The sequence below is a fragment of the Heloderma suspectum genome, chromosome 7 (assembly GCF_057233095.1).
Source record: "Heloderma suspectum isolate Gila_16-S chromosome 7, 16-S_ref, whole genome shotgun sequence".
Classification (NCBI taxonomy): Eukaryota; Metazoa; Chordata; class Lepidosauria; order Squamata; family Helodermatidae; genus Heloderma; species Heloderma suspectum.
In genome coordinates, this window is record NC_139464.1 from 106,236,156 (window position 1) to 106,247,975 (window position 11,820).

The 11,820-nt window shown below is 42.1% G+C and overlaps 1 protein-coding gene across 3 annotated transcripts in view; it reads left to right on the forward strand.

The window, feature by feature from the left end:
* The window catches only part of NAPEPLD (N-acyl phosphatidylethanolamine phospholipase D), a 34,468-nt gene extending 22,775 nt beyond the window's left edge, over window positions 1-11,693 (forward strand). For all 3 annotated transcript variants that reach the window (XM_084811486.1, XM_084811487.1, XM_084811489.1), the window contains 3 exons: window positions 1,333-1,979; window positions 2,426-2,540; window positions 8,122-11,693. In XM_084811486.1, the coding sequence (XP_084667612.1) occupies window positions 1,333-1,979; window positions 2,426-2,540; window positions 8,122-8,286 (927 nt within the window). In that variant the 3' untranslated portion in view covers window positions 8,287-11,693. The remainder of the gene's footprint in view (window positions 1-1,332; window positions 1,980-2,425; window positions 2,541-8,121) is intronic.
* The last annotated feature ends 127 nt before the right edge of the window (window positions 11,694-11,820 follow it).

The following is an 11,820-nucleotide window of genomic DNA, read 5'->3' on the forward strand; positions in this document are numbered from 1 at the left end:
AGAAGATGCTGTGTCGTTTTGTAGCGCAACCGGGCACCAGCCACAAGTTGCTGTTTATGTTCCAAAATAGGATATACCTGGCAATACGCCTGAAGTTTGTCAGCTTGGTCTTGGAAAATAGTAATATTCTGGACTGCATGCAGTTGTCAAGGATAGAAAAATCAGTCAATCCATTTTTTCTGTAACATAGAGCAAAAGTTCCCTGAAGCTACCTACCACTATGGCAGCCCAAAAGGAACTATTTTAAAAATTGGGATGACTTTCACTGCTCAAAATTAAGCTGATATGGGGAAGGGGACATATTAGCATGGTGTTTAGTATTTTTGCTGAGGAAATGCACCTTGATACCTTGAATGGGAAAGGTTAAAAATCTCCGTAAATAAATAATCCTGCCCCTATTACTCATTTTTGCCATAAGTTGCTACAGATCTTCTGAGACAACAGTTATGCTGAATAAGGCTCCAGTTGAAAAAGTCTGTCTTGGGCTACAGAAGATCCAGCTCTAAGTGCTGTATGCTCTCTGAAGGCCACTCTGAAGCAGATACTGTCTACACATTTTCAGCTCTGCTAGCAACCATGGAAGCTGGAAAATATTTCCTTAACGAGTTTTATGCTGTAATTCTTGGCACATGCTGGGGAGTAAGGCCTACTGAAATCAGTGGGACTTACTTCTGAGTAAACATACATAGAATTGGGCTGCTCATTTAATACTGGAGTCTCTGCTGGCCCACAATCTTAAGCATACAGAAGTGCCTGTATTTCAACTGTTAGGAGCTGATCAGGAGATGGGCTGTGCTTTTGTCCTGATAGCTGTTTGTTTATTAAATTTATGAGTCGCCAAGCACTTTCTCAAGCCAAAGTTCCATGCCTTCCTCCTCACTTTTGTTTCTTCATCGTTCCCCTCTGCTTACCCTGCCTTTATTCATTAATTTGTTCTGATGTCACAGGGAACCTCTTATTCTTGCAAGTCAACCAGCTGTATGGCCTTAGGTTTACAGGCCCTCCCACCCCCGGTGACCTAGGGACGCAGGCCCTAAGTGTCTTTCTGGATGCCATTGACCTGGTTGTCCTGATGACATTAAGGGCCTTAGAAGCCATCAGGCAGCTGATGGCTTAGGTGCAGTGGGGAGATCTTCAGTGAGATACATGAACAACTTCGGTCTACATTAAACAGTGTTTGAGTGTATTTAATCCATGGACTTTAAAATTACACCTTGTTGGTGCAGACTGGTTGAACAGCATTTCTGGCTGAAGGCTCCAAGAGACAGACAATACTTTTTGCTTGTAAGAGGGATATACTTTCTGATTTTGCCCTTGTTCTTCTTTTGCCAGGAACTTGACAGAGAGCTTCCGGTGTTAAAACCTTATTTTGTCCAAAACCCCGAACAAGTTGGAAAAACCGGAGCTGGTATACGAGTAACATGGCTTGGGCATGCATCAGTAATGGTGGAAATGGATGAACTTACATTTCTTACTGACCCTATCTTCAGCCAGCGGGCTTCTCCAGTACAGTTCGGGGGTCCTAAGCGTTTCCGAGGACCTCCGTGTACAGTAGATCAGCTCCCGAAAATAGATGCAGTGTTGATCAGCCACACTCATTATGACCATCTGGATTTCCACACTGTAATGGATTTAAATAGTCGCTTTGGTAGTGACCTGAGATGGTTTGTGCCCCTGGGTCTCTTGGACTGGATGCAGAAATGTGGCTGTGAGAATGTAATTGAACTGGACTGGTGGGGAGAAAACTGTGTTCCTGGTCATGATGCAGTTACATTTGTATTTACACCTGCTCAACACTGGTCCAAGAGGACTGCAACAGATGACAACAAAGTTCTCTGGGGAAGCTGGTCCGTCTTAGGACCCTGGAATAGGTTTTTTTTTGCAGGAGATACTGGCTATTGTGTTGCATTTGAGGAGATAGGAAAGCGATTTGGACCTTTTGATCTTGCAGCTATTCCCATTGGAGCATATGAACCAAGGTATGTAAGCTGGAGCCTATGACCCAAGGTATAAAATTACCACTGTTTACATACCACCAATAATGTGCTGGATGTACCAACAATAGGGAGCGACAGGGCCCTTACAATGAGAGCTCACAATCTAAAGACAAAGGCGAGAGGAGAGGCTAGGTCTTGATGGACAAGGGTCTGGTGGAGGTTGGCTGGCAGCAGATATATAGCAAAAATCAAAGTAATTTATGAGAAGACAGGGAATTTATGGAGAAATTTTGACTTGAGAGGCAGCTCAGAATAGAGAAACTGTTCTTGGCAACATGAAAAAAGGGAACAAAATGGACAAGTAAGAGAAAAGAAAAAAAGAGAAAAGAAGCAGCAAAAAGGGCAATACAGGGAAATAAGTGTGCTAGTGTACTTCTGCTAGCTTCAGTGTAATAGGAAAGGAAAAATGTTTATCTCTGTTTTGGTAGGTGGTTTATGAAATACCAGCATGTGGACCCTGAAGAAGCAGTAAGAATTCACATTGATGTACAAACAAAGAAGTCTGTTGCAATTCACTGGGGGACCTTTGCTTTAGCAAATGAGGTAGGTATGAACTAATTACTAGTGCAACTATGGATGTTCCGTTCAAAATGGTAGAGTCCAGAACAGTGTGTCCCCATCTTTTGATAACAGGATTTTATCTGAATTAAAATACGAGGCATCCTTCACTTCTGTCACCGCAAACAGTTTTCTTTTAACATGTGTACAAATTACTCAGCCATAGAGGAGTCCATCGCCTGTGTTTCAGCATGAGTCCCTGTTCTGTGCCTCTTGACTGGAAGGAAGCCAGCCCAGAACATTAACTCAAACAGAGATGGAATAGGTAGCCTTTCCTGAGGACTGGTAATTCTTCTGAACTGGATGTGATTAGTTCACTTAATCACACCTTATGGAGAGAGAATTACCTGTCCTTAGTGGGGGCCAATCAGAAGGAAGCAAGGGCAGAATAATGGGCTGTCTCCTTTGCAGGTATGTATTTTGGACTCAGATTTATTTCTTATGGTACACTAGTCAGGCCGAACATATATTTTGTGAATTACTAGTCTAGGAGCTGTAACTAAACTATGGCTACAGTTTTCAAGCCATTTGAAATGCTGACTAGAAACTGGTTTGAGGTTTGAGTATTGTGAGAGAGGCTGTCGATTTTATATGTAACTGAAGAAACCAGAGTGTACATAGCCTTGTACTCTTTAGTGGAATCCTTATACAGTTAGTTGCATCTCATCAAAACTACTTTGTGTTTTTCTAAGTAGTTTTACTTTGGCTTAAAATTTCACTAGGCAGCTTCTTTAGTTTGAAGACGGTTTCCTAAACAAGAAAAGAGAGCATTCTGTCTCAAAACTCTCATCATGCATATTTACTAGTCCACAGCTTTCTGTCACAATCTAGCATGACCCAGAAACAACCCAACAACTCAGGATGGGGTTTTGCAGATAAAGGGCAGGGGGCTATGCCTATAGGAATGGAGTTGATTCTTGATGGCTGAGGTCACCAGGGCAAGGAACAGGTTTAGCCAAGTGCTTCTCTTTAATTCCTCCCATGTAAGTGAATGGCTGCAGTCACTCCTATGGGGAATAGTAAAGTGGTGTTGCAAGAATGGCAAAATCTGCCCTCCACTATCATTCTAATGAACAATCTCTTTCTAAACACATGCACACTTCCTGCCTGCCATAATGATAGCCATTGTGCTAATTATATTTATAGGGCAGTTCAGCACTTCTGTTTGGGCCCAGTTTTAAAAGTGCGGATTTGGAAGCATAAATCAACCATGCTTGTGAAATCCCTGCACTTTACAGTAGACATTGAAGAAGGACTCTGAAGCCCACAAACCCTCTCACACCTTCTTTGCACACTACTTTCAGTACAGAGATTCAGAATGCTGATTTATTTATTTAATATAGTTATATCCCACCTTTTAGATTTTTTTTTCTTACAAGGGGGCTTATAATATGTAAATTAAACCATATATAACAATAAAAGAGGATATGTGTCTGTCTGTTAGTGCCAAGACTGAAAACTAGACCCCTGAAACTTGGCATGCATACTAAGAGAAACCTAGGGGTGCGCACTTCAGGGCAATTTGGTTTTTAGAACCCATTCATTAATTTTAATTAGTTTTAAATGTGCTTGCAGTAGCATCTTCCATCACTAGGGGCAGACTTCCCTAACCAGCACATAGCTTTGCAGTCGATACAGTTAGAAGCCACAGGAGATTACTAGACTGAGGGACAGAGTTAAATGCTTGCCCTCACCTGCTGCTGTGAGGCAGCCACCCTCAGGGGAGTGGAGTGGACAGACCCTCCATCGGGGTTGTATGGGTGCACCTGTGTAAATTTGCATGAAGGCTTTGCTGTATCAAACTAAGGGCTATTCCAACCTGTGGGAAGCTGGGTCCATTTGCTGGCAGCAATATTAAAAACATAATTAAAGCTAGTAACACTCAGTCACAATAAAATTAAATGGTGGCAGCCAGCAATAACACTAAAGCAGCACTCAGCCCAATAACCAAGAGACCAGAAAATATAGCAACACCACAATTATAGCAGTCCAAATAAAATGGTTCAAATTGTGAAAATGCAGCCGCAAATAAATTTATTTATTCATTACATTTCTATACCAATAGCTGAAGCTCTCTAGGCAGTTCACAACAATTAAAGCCATAAAATACCACTATACAGATTTTAATGCCCATTTAGAGGCCTGTAATGATGGAGCCTGTCAAATCCCAGTTGGAACAGACTTCCACAAATGTGAGGGTCACAGCTGAAAAGGCCTTTCTCTTGTGCCTGCCTTAATTTAATTAATTAATACTAATTCCTTTAACAGGCAGGCACAGAATCTAGGCCTTGAGCAAGTATCTCAATGTGCAGACAGGCTGATATAGGTGAAGGTGGTCCCTCAAGTAATCCGGTCTCAAACCTTTTAGGGCTTTCAGTGCCAACACTTCACATGGTGCCCAGAAATGCACTGGCAACCATTGTAACTGGCACAACGTAAGATTTGCATGTTCCAGCCTCCCAACACCTACCAGTACCCAGGCAGCCCCCTCACAGAGTGCATACCATAGTAACTGGTGTAGCCCATCCAGAATGTCACTAGTGCAGCCTTCCCCAAGCTAGTGCCCACCAGACATTTTGGGCTACAACTCCTATCATCCCTGACCATTGGCCATGCTAGCTGAGAGTTGGTCCAAAACATCTGGGGGACACCAGATTGGGAAAGGCTGGACTAGTACATGGGGAACTGAGGTAAGTTTTGACATCTCCAAATAGGCTCTCAGTTGACGTACCAGCCTAAGCTGGGGTAAAAAGCACTCCTGGCCACTGCTGAAGTGTTTGTGCATAGAACAGTTTGTCAAAGAGGATTAAGCAGTGGCTAAAGTCCATAAACCACTCAGGCTGGCATAACTGACTTTACCCAAGCCCAGTGACCTAATCTTAAATGATGGTGCAGCAGATCTCAAGTGCGGTGCTCCAATAATTCTGTCGGCATCATTTTTACTTCACGTGTTATGCCAGTGCTGCAGGCAGAAAGGCTGGCAGCAGTATTTATGACTGAGGTGCCTCTCTGATTTCTGTGAGCGTACTTGTTTTTGGTCCATCATTATACTAAAGACAGTAAGCCTGATATGGACACTATTTTACCCATTCATAAGCAGGAGCCACTCATTTACAATCATTTTAATGTATATGTAAATATGTATACTTGCCTGCACTGAAACTAGTCTTTTGGACTGGTGCTTGACAATTGCAGTTTTGGTAAATTCAAAGAAAGCACAATATGTAGTAATGACTTATTAGATTGCTGAGGATAATATTTACCCTTGCTAATATGTGGTTATCTAAGATCACAGTCTCCTGCTACCACGTTCATATGTAATGCTAAGCTATGGTTTGTTTAGCCTAATTGTGGCTTGCTTGACCATCTGAACCCACTTGGGGCAACAAACCATAGTTTGTTTTATGGCAGCAAACCACAGTGTGAAACAATGCTTTGTAGTTAGCTTCAAATCATGGCTTGATTTAACTGGAGTTTGTCGTTATGTCTAAACTCAGAATCCTGGTTTATTCCTTGTATGTTTCTATGCGTTGCCCCAGCCACTCACCAAGCAGCTAGAAAATGAAAACATTCCCCATGCTAAGCAATTTGCTGGTGGTTTTCCAGAAGTAGCCTTCCCTTCTCCTTCTGAACAGCTCCTTTCCCTCCCAACTCCTCCTGACAAGCCCCTCCCTCTCGAGCCACCCTGCCCACCTTCGCTGCTGCTGTGCAAAAAGAAGAAAATGTAAAAGGACTGCTTCCCACTTTACTGCAATCTCTCCAGGACTGCATATTAAAATGCAACAACTCTAACAGTCTACCATGATGTTTACATCTATGGAGGGTAAAGCAAATAACTCACAGGGAACAAAAGATTACTGACATTTTCAACCTCACAGTTTAGGCTTTTTCTTTCTGCTCTGTTGCTGGGACTCATGACTGCAAGGTAGTTATGACTTCATTGTCCAAAAATGGTTAATGAGGGGAAGTGTAGGCTTCATTTCATTCCAGGTGGTCCCCTGATGAATCACCTGTGTGGGCTGCTGATTTCATGAAAATCCCATTGGGCTGCAGGAAAAAGTCCTGCAGAGAAATTTCTACCTTTAAGGTAGTAGGAAAGGGTTTAGACGTTCTGGAATCCAGCCTCTGTTGGGCATGTTTAGGAAGGGAGGGAAACTTGTATGGCTTGGGGCATGCCAAAAGCTGAAGATCTCCAAGGAGGAGAATGTTTGAATTCCCTGCCCATTTTTTGTACCGGTCAGCTTGTACTGGTAAATGATCGTATGACATGGAGATGGCCAAGCCAGTGAAGATGATCTGGAAAGGCCTTTGGACATCAGCAGGCTACTGACAACATAGGAGGCATAACCTGGAGTTTATGTTTGCAGAGTGTGTTCTCTATGGCTGGTTTGCACCAAGGGTTCAACAAAGCACTGTGGCTTCTTTAATCTTGGCATGTGCAGGGTGCGATTTGCCTAATTACCTGCCTAGGTGCAGCTTCTCATGTTGTCTGAACCTGGGCAGCATGGCGTGTTGGAGGGGGAAACCCACAGATAACTCATCAACAGGCCATGGTTATTTGAGGGTTCTTTCCCCCCTCCAACAACCCTTGCTGCCTGGTTTTGGATGACATGACAAGCTGCACCTGGGCAAATAATTAGGCAAACCGTGCTATGCACATGCCAGGATTAACCAAGCCATGGTGCCTTGTTTAATCTAGGTGATCATGTGAACCAGATCTTTCACTGAGCTATGGGCACACAGCTTTCTAATATTTGTTAGGATTGGCTGTTAAATTATGGGAAAATACAGAAAGTGGCAGCAGTTTACAATAAACTTCCTTGACTGAAGGAGTTGTGGATAAAACACTGTGTGAGTACTGAATGTTACATGTGATTTTTCACAGCCACGAGCTGAGCAGATTTGTATATATAAAAGCTGCTTCCACAAGTGGTATACTCCTGGGTGTCCCAAGATTAGAGAAATGAAAGACCCTTTGCCCCTGCAGAAGACTGTTGGTTGAAAGGCAATGAGCAGTGTTCACATAACTAATACTTTCAAGTACCAGTCTGAGACTTATCTTTCTTCGTTCTTTTGGCTTCTTGGTGCTGCCCTTTTCTGGACACTGGCTGGGCTGCTAAGCCTTTTCCCTTGGCTTGCCACTCCCACACACTCTCTCCAGGAAATTTGCTCTAGGGAGAAAGTTGTTCTGAAACCTGGAGAGCCAGACCTTGTCTATTTCTGACCTAGGTGATCTTGTAGAGATTATAGATGGATTGTAGGCTCAGCTGCTCGTGCTGTGCCTTCAGTTGTTGTTCTCAGATCCTGCAATAGAGGATTAGGTCCACAGTACTTCCTGCAAACTATCACAGAAGCACAAGGTATGCTTGAAGGGGTAGCTCCATTTAGAGCTTGCACAACTTTGTAGATGTATTTCCACAGCAAAAAAAGATCTTGACTAATTTCACTGTAGCCAGAAATTCTCCTTTAATTTGGAAGAGCAAAATATTCAGTTAGTATTAAATGTAAATCTTTCTCAATAGCTTAAAATATGACTTATGACTGATATGGCTTGATTTCTCCACAGTACTACTTGGATCCTCCAGCTAAACTGAAAGAAGCACTTGATAGATATGGACTGAAAACAGAAGATTTCTTTGTCTTAAATCATGGAGAATCACGAGACATAAATATAAATGATGATGGATTTGAAGAAAAATCCAGTTTACGAACCACATCTGAAAGCAGTTAAGATTGATACATTTTTGTATAATTTTAAACAGGATTTTAAAGATTTCAGGTGTGTTTGTTTAATGATCTAACAACCCCTAAACCCTTGCATACCAGCCTTATAAAATGGCAAGTTTTTAACAAATGAATGAAATAACAACTCTGGATGGCATTAATCAAGCTATAAATGCCCTGTAAATAAGCAGTTAATTACATTGCCTGTGAAGTAATGATTTTCTTTTTAAAATGTGAATTTGTTATAGCATTACCAGTACAGGTCAGCTGCTGGGAATTAACTACTTAAGCTACTATCCAGAAGACCCAACAAGGCATGTGTGCTCAGTGGTTTTTGGCACAGCTGTTCCCAGCATTGAACTGCTAAGTATTTTTAAGCCCCTCTTCCCTCAGTTTAAAACGTGGCTTTCTAGTTCAATGCTGGGGGAATAATACTGAAAAACAAGATAAAAGCCCCACATGCATATGTGGATTCTGTGCACGTAGGTGTGGATACTGCAGCTTCCTGCCAGGAAAAGTGATCTCTTTTCTGCATGCATTTGGCCCCCAAGTTTGCTGTAGCAAATGTGTGAAATCTCCCACAACAGCAGACTGGGTTGCATGTATAGATGGGTGTGAGCTTCAGTACAGGGACCCACATGCACATTAGCCCACTGCATACATTGCTGTGCTTGATGTGAGGGGGCACTGCTGAGGTATTCCTTCACCCTCTCCCAGCAATCATCTGATCAGCAGGAGTATAGAGGATGATATCCATGAATGCAGTGGCATTAGAATACAAAACAGCACATTTCATTTCTACTGAACATTATGGTACCTGTGTGTTCATAGCTGGGTACTGGATAGCAGCCTTGTATGTCCCTGATAACCATGATAGTGCGGTCACTGAACTTGAGCTGGACATCCTAGAGAGTGAAATCAAGTGGGCCTCAGGAAGCATCACTTAACAACAAAGCTAGCGCAGATGACAGTATTCCAGCTGAGCTATTTAAAATCCTAAAAGATGATGCTGTTAAAGTGCTGCACTCAATATGCCAACAAATTTGGAACACTCAACAGTGGCCACAAGACTGGAAAAGGTCAGTTTACATTCCAATTCCAAAGAAGGGCAACGCCAAAGAGTGTTCAGACTACCGCACAATTGCGCTCATTTCACATGCCAGCAAGGTTATGCTCAAAATCCTACAAGTAAGGCTTCAGCAGCATGTGAACTGAGAACTACCGAAAGTACAAGCTGGGTTTCGAAGAGGCAGAGGAACTAGAGATCAAATCGCCAACATTCGCTGCATCATGGAGAAAGCAAGAGAATTCCAGAAAAACATCTATTTCTGCTTCATTGACTATGCTAAAGCCTTTGATTGTGTGGATCACAACCAACTGTGGCAAATTCTTAAAGAGATGGGAGTACCACACCACCTTACCTGTCTCCTGAGAAACCTGTATGAGGGACAAGAAGAAGCAGTAAGAACCAGACATGGAACAACCGATTGGTTCAAAATTGGGACAAGGCTGTGTATTGTCGCCCTGCTTATTTAATTTATATGCAGAGTACATCATAAGAAACGCCGGGTTGGATGAATCACAGGTCGGAATTAAGATTGCCGGGAGAATTATCAACAACCTCAGATACACAGATGATACCACCCTAATGGCAGAAAGCGAAGAGGATCTCAAGAGCCTCTTGTTGAGGGTGAAAGTGGAGAGTGCAAAAGCTGGTTTGAAACTCAACATTAAAAAAACGAAGATCATGGCATCTGGCCCCATCACTTCCTGGCATATAGAAGGGGAAGAAATGGAAGCAGTGACAGATTTTCTTGGGCTCCAAGATCACCGCAGTCGGTGACTGTAGCCATGAAATTAAAAGACGCTTGCTCCTTGGGAGAAAAGCTATGGCAAACCTAGACAGCATAGTAAGAAGCAGAGACATCACCTTGCCGACAAAGATTCGTATAATCAAAGCTATGGTTTTCCCAGTAGCAACATATGGCTGTGAGAGCTGGACTATAAGGAAGGCTGAGCGCCGAAGAATTGATGCTTTCGAACTGTGGTGCTGGAGAAGACTCTTACGAGTCCCCTGGACTGCAAGGAGGTCCAATCAGTCAATCCTAAAGGAAATCAACCCTGAGTGCTCATTGGAAGGACAGATACTGAAGCTGAAACTCAAATATTTTGGCCACCTAATGTGAAGAGAAAACTCCCTGGAAAAGACCCTGATGCTGGGAAAGATTGAAGGCAAAAGGAGAAGGGGATGGCAGAGGATGAGATGGCTAGATAGCATCACCGATGCAATGAATATGAATTTGAGCACACTCCGGGAAAGAACAGAGGACAGGAAGGCCTGGCATGCTATGGTCCATGGGGTCACGAAGAGTCGGACACGACTTAACGACTGAACAACAACAACGTGAATTCAAGCATTTCCTTGGAAGTAAGTTGCACTGAAATTGATATATTTTGGTAGCTGTGATTAGGATCACAGATTTCATTTAGGATCTGCCAACCTGTAAAGCAGACACACAGTCCAATCCTATGCATATTTACTCAGACATGTAGCCTACATTAGTAGACCTTATGTGCTAGTATACTTAGGTTTGCATACTGAAGTTGCCAAACACAGGTTACCATGGCTTGGCTGGTTTTTATATTAGTCTGTTATCTAAGAGCCATGCAATCTTAAATAGTTCAATTAAAGGCAATGATGCTACACTGATGGAAGTGATTTTGAGTTTTACAATCGACACAATAGTCGCCCTGAAGTCAATACGTTTTGAACATTGCAGCCTTAGTGTGAGTTAGTCCTTGGCCCATTATCTTCCTTGAGCAGAATATTCACCCAGAGGGCGTGCCCTGTGCCTTTATAGCTGTTGAAATGATAGCGTTTTTGAGATGGAGTCTTCCAACACAAGTGTTGCTAAAGCACATTTTAAACAAAATACTGATTTTACTGAATGCTTGTACTTTTTAATTTGCAAATATAAGAGCCAAGTTTTGAAATGATCTAATGAAATGTGCCTTCTTAAAGAGTTCTAACTAATAAAAATAGCCCATCTTACTGCTGGCCAGAATCTCTGTAGACTTGCATTGTATTGTCACTGTGAAATTGCTCTTTATCATAGGCCTGAATACTTCAGTTGTTTGAAAATTTGATTGGCAAGTACTTTGTGAAACTAAAACCATCAGTTTGCTGTTCTCCAAAATCTTTATTCAGGTTATTTTGTTTCTTTTCTCCTTCCCCTGCCAACTGTGAGGTCTAAAACAACTTGTTTAACCAGAATTATGCAAAAAAAAAAAATCTACAAACTGCTTATAGAACTGAGAGCATGATGTGATCATGAATTTGTAAAAAATGGTCAAATGTACCTGTGTCAAACTGCTACACTAATTTACAAAATAAAGAGTTCTTGCTCAAACGTATTCCATCACTTTGTCATTTTATTGTACAATACTTTTAAGAACAGCTATGTATGTTAGGATGACTGAGCGAATTATGACTGCTTGTTCTGAGAGTCCATTTCACTTTTAATTGCAGGAATAAAAATTT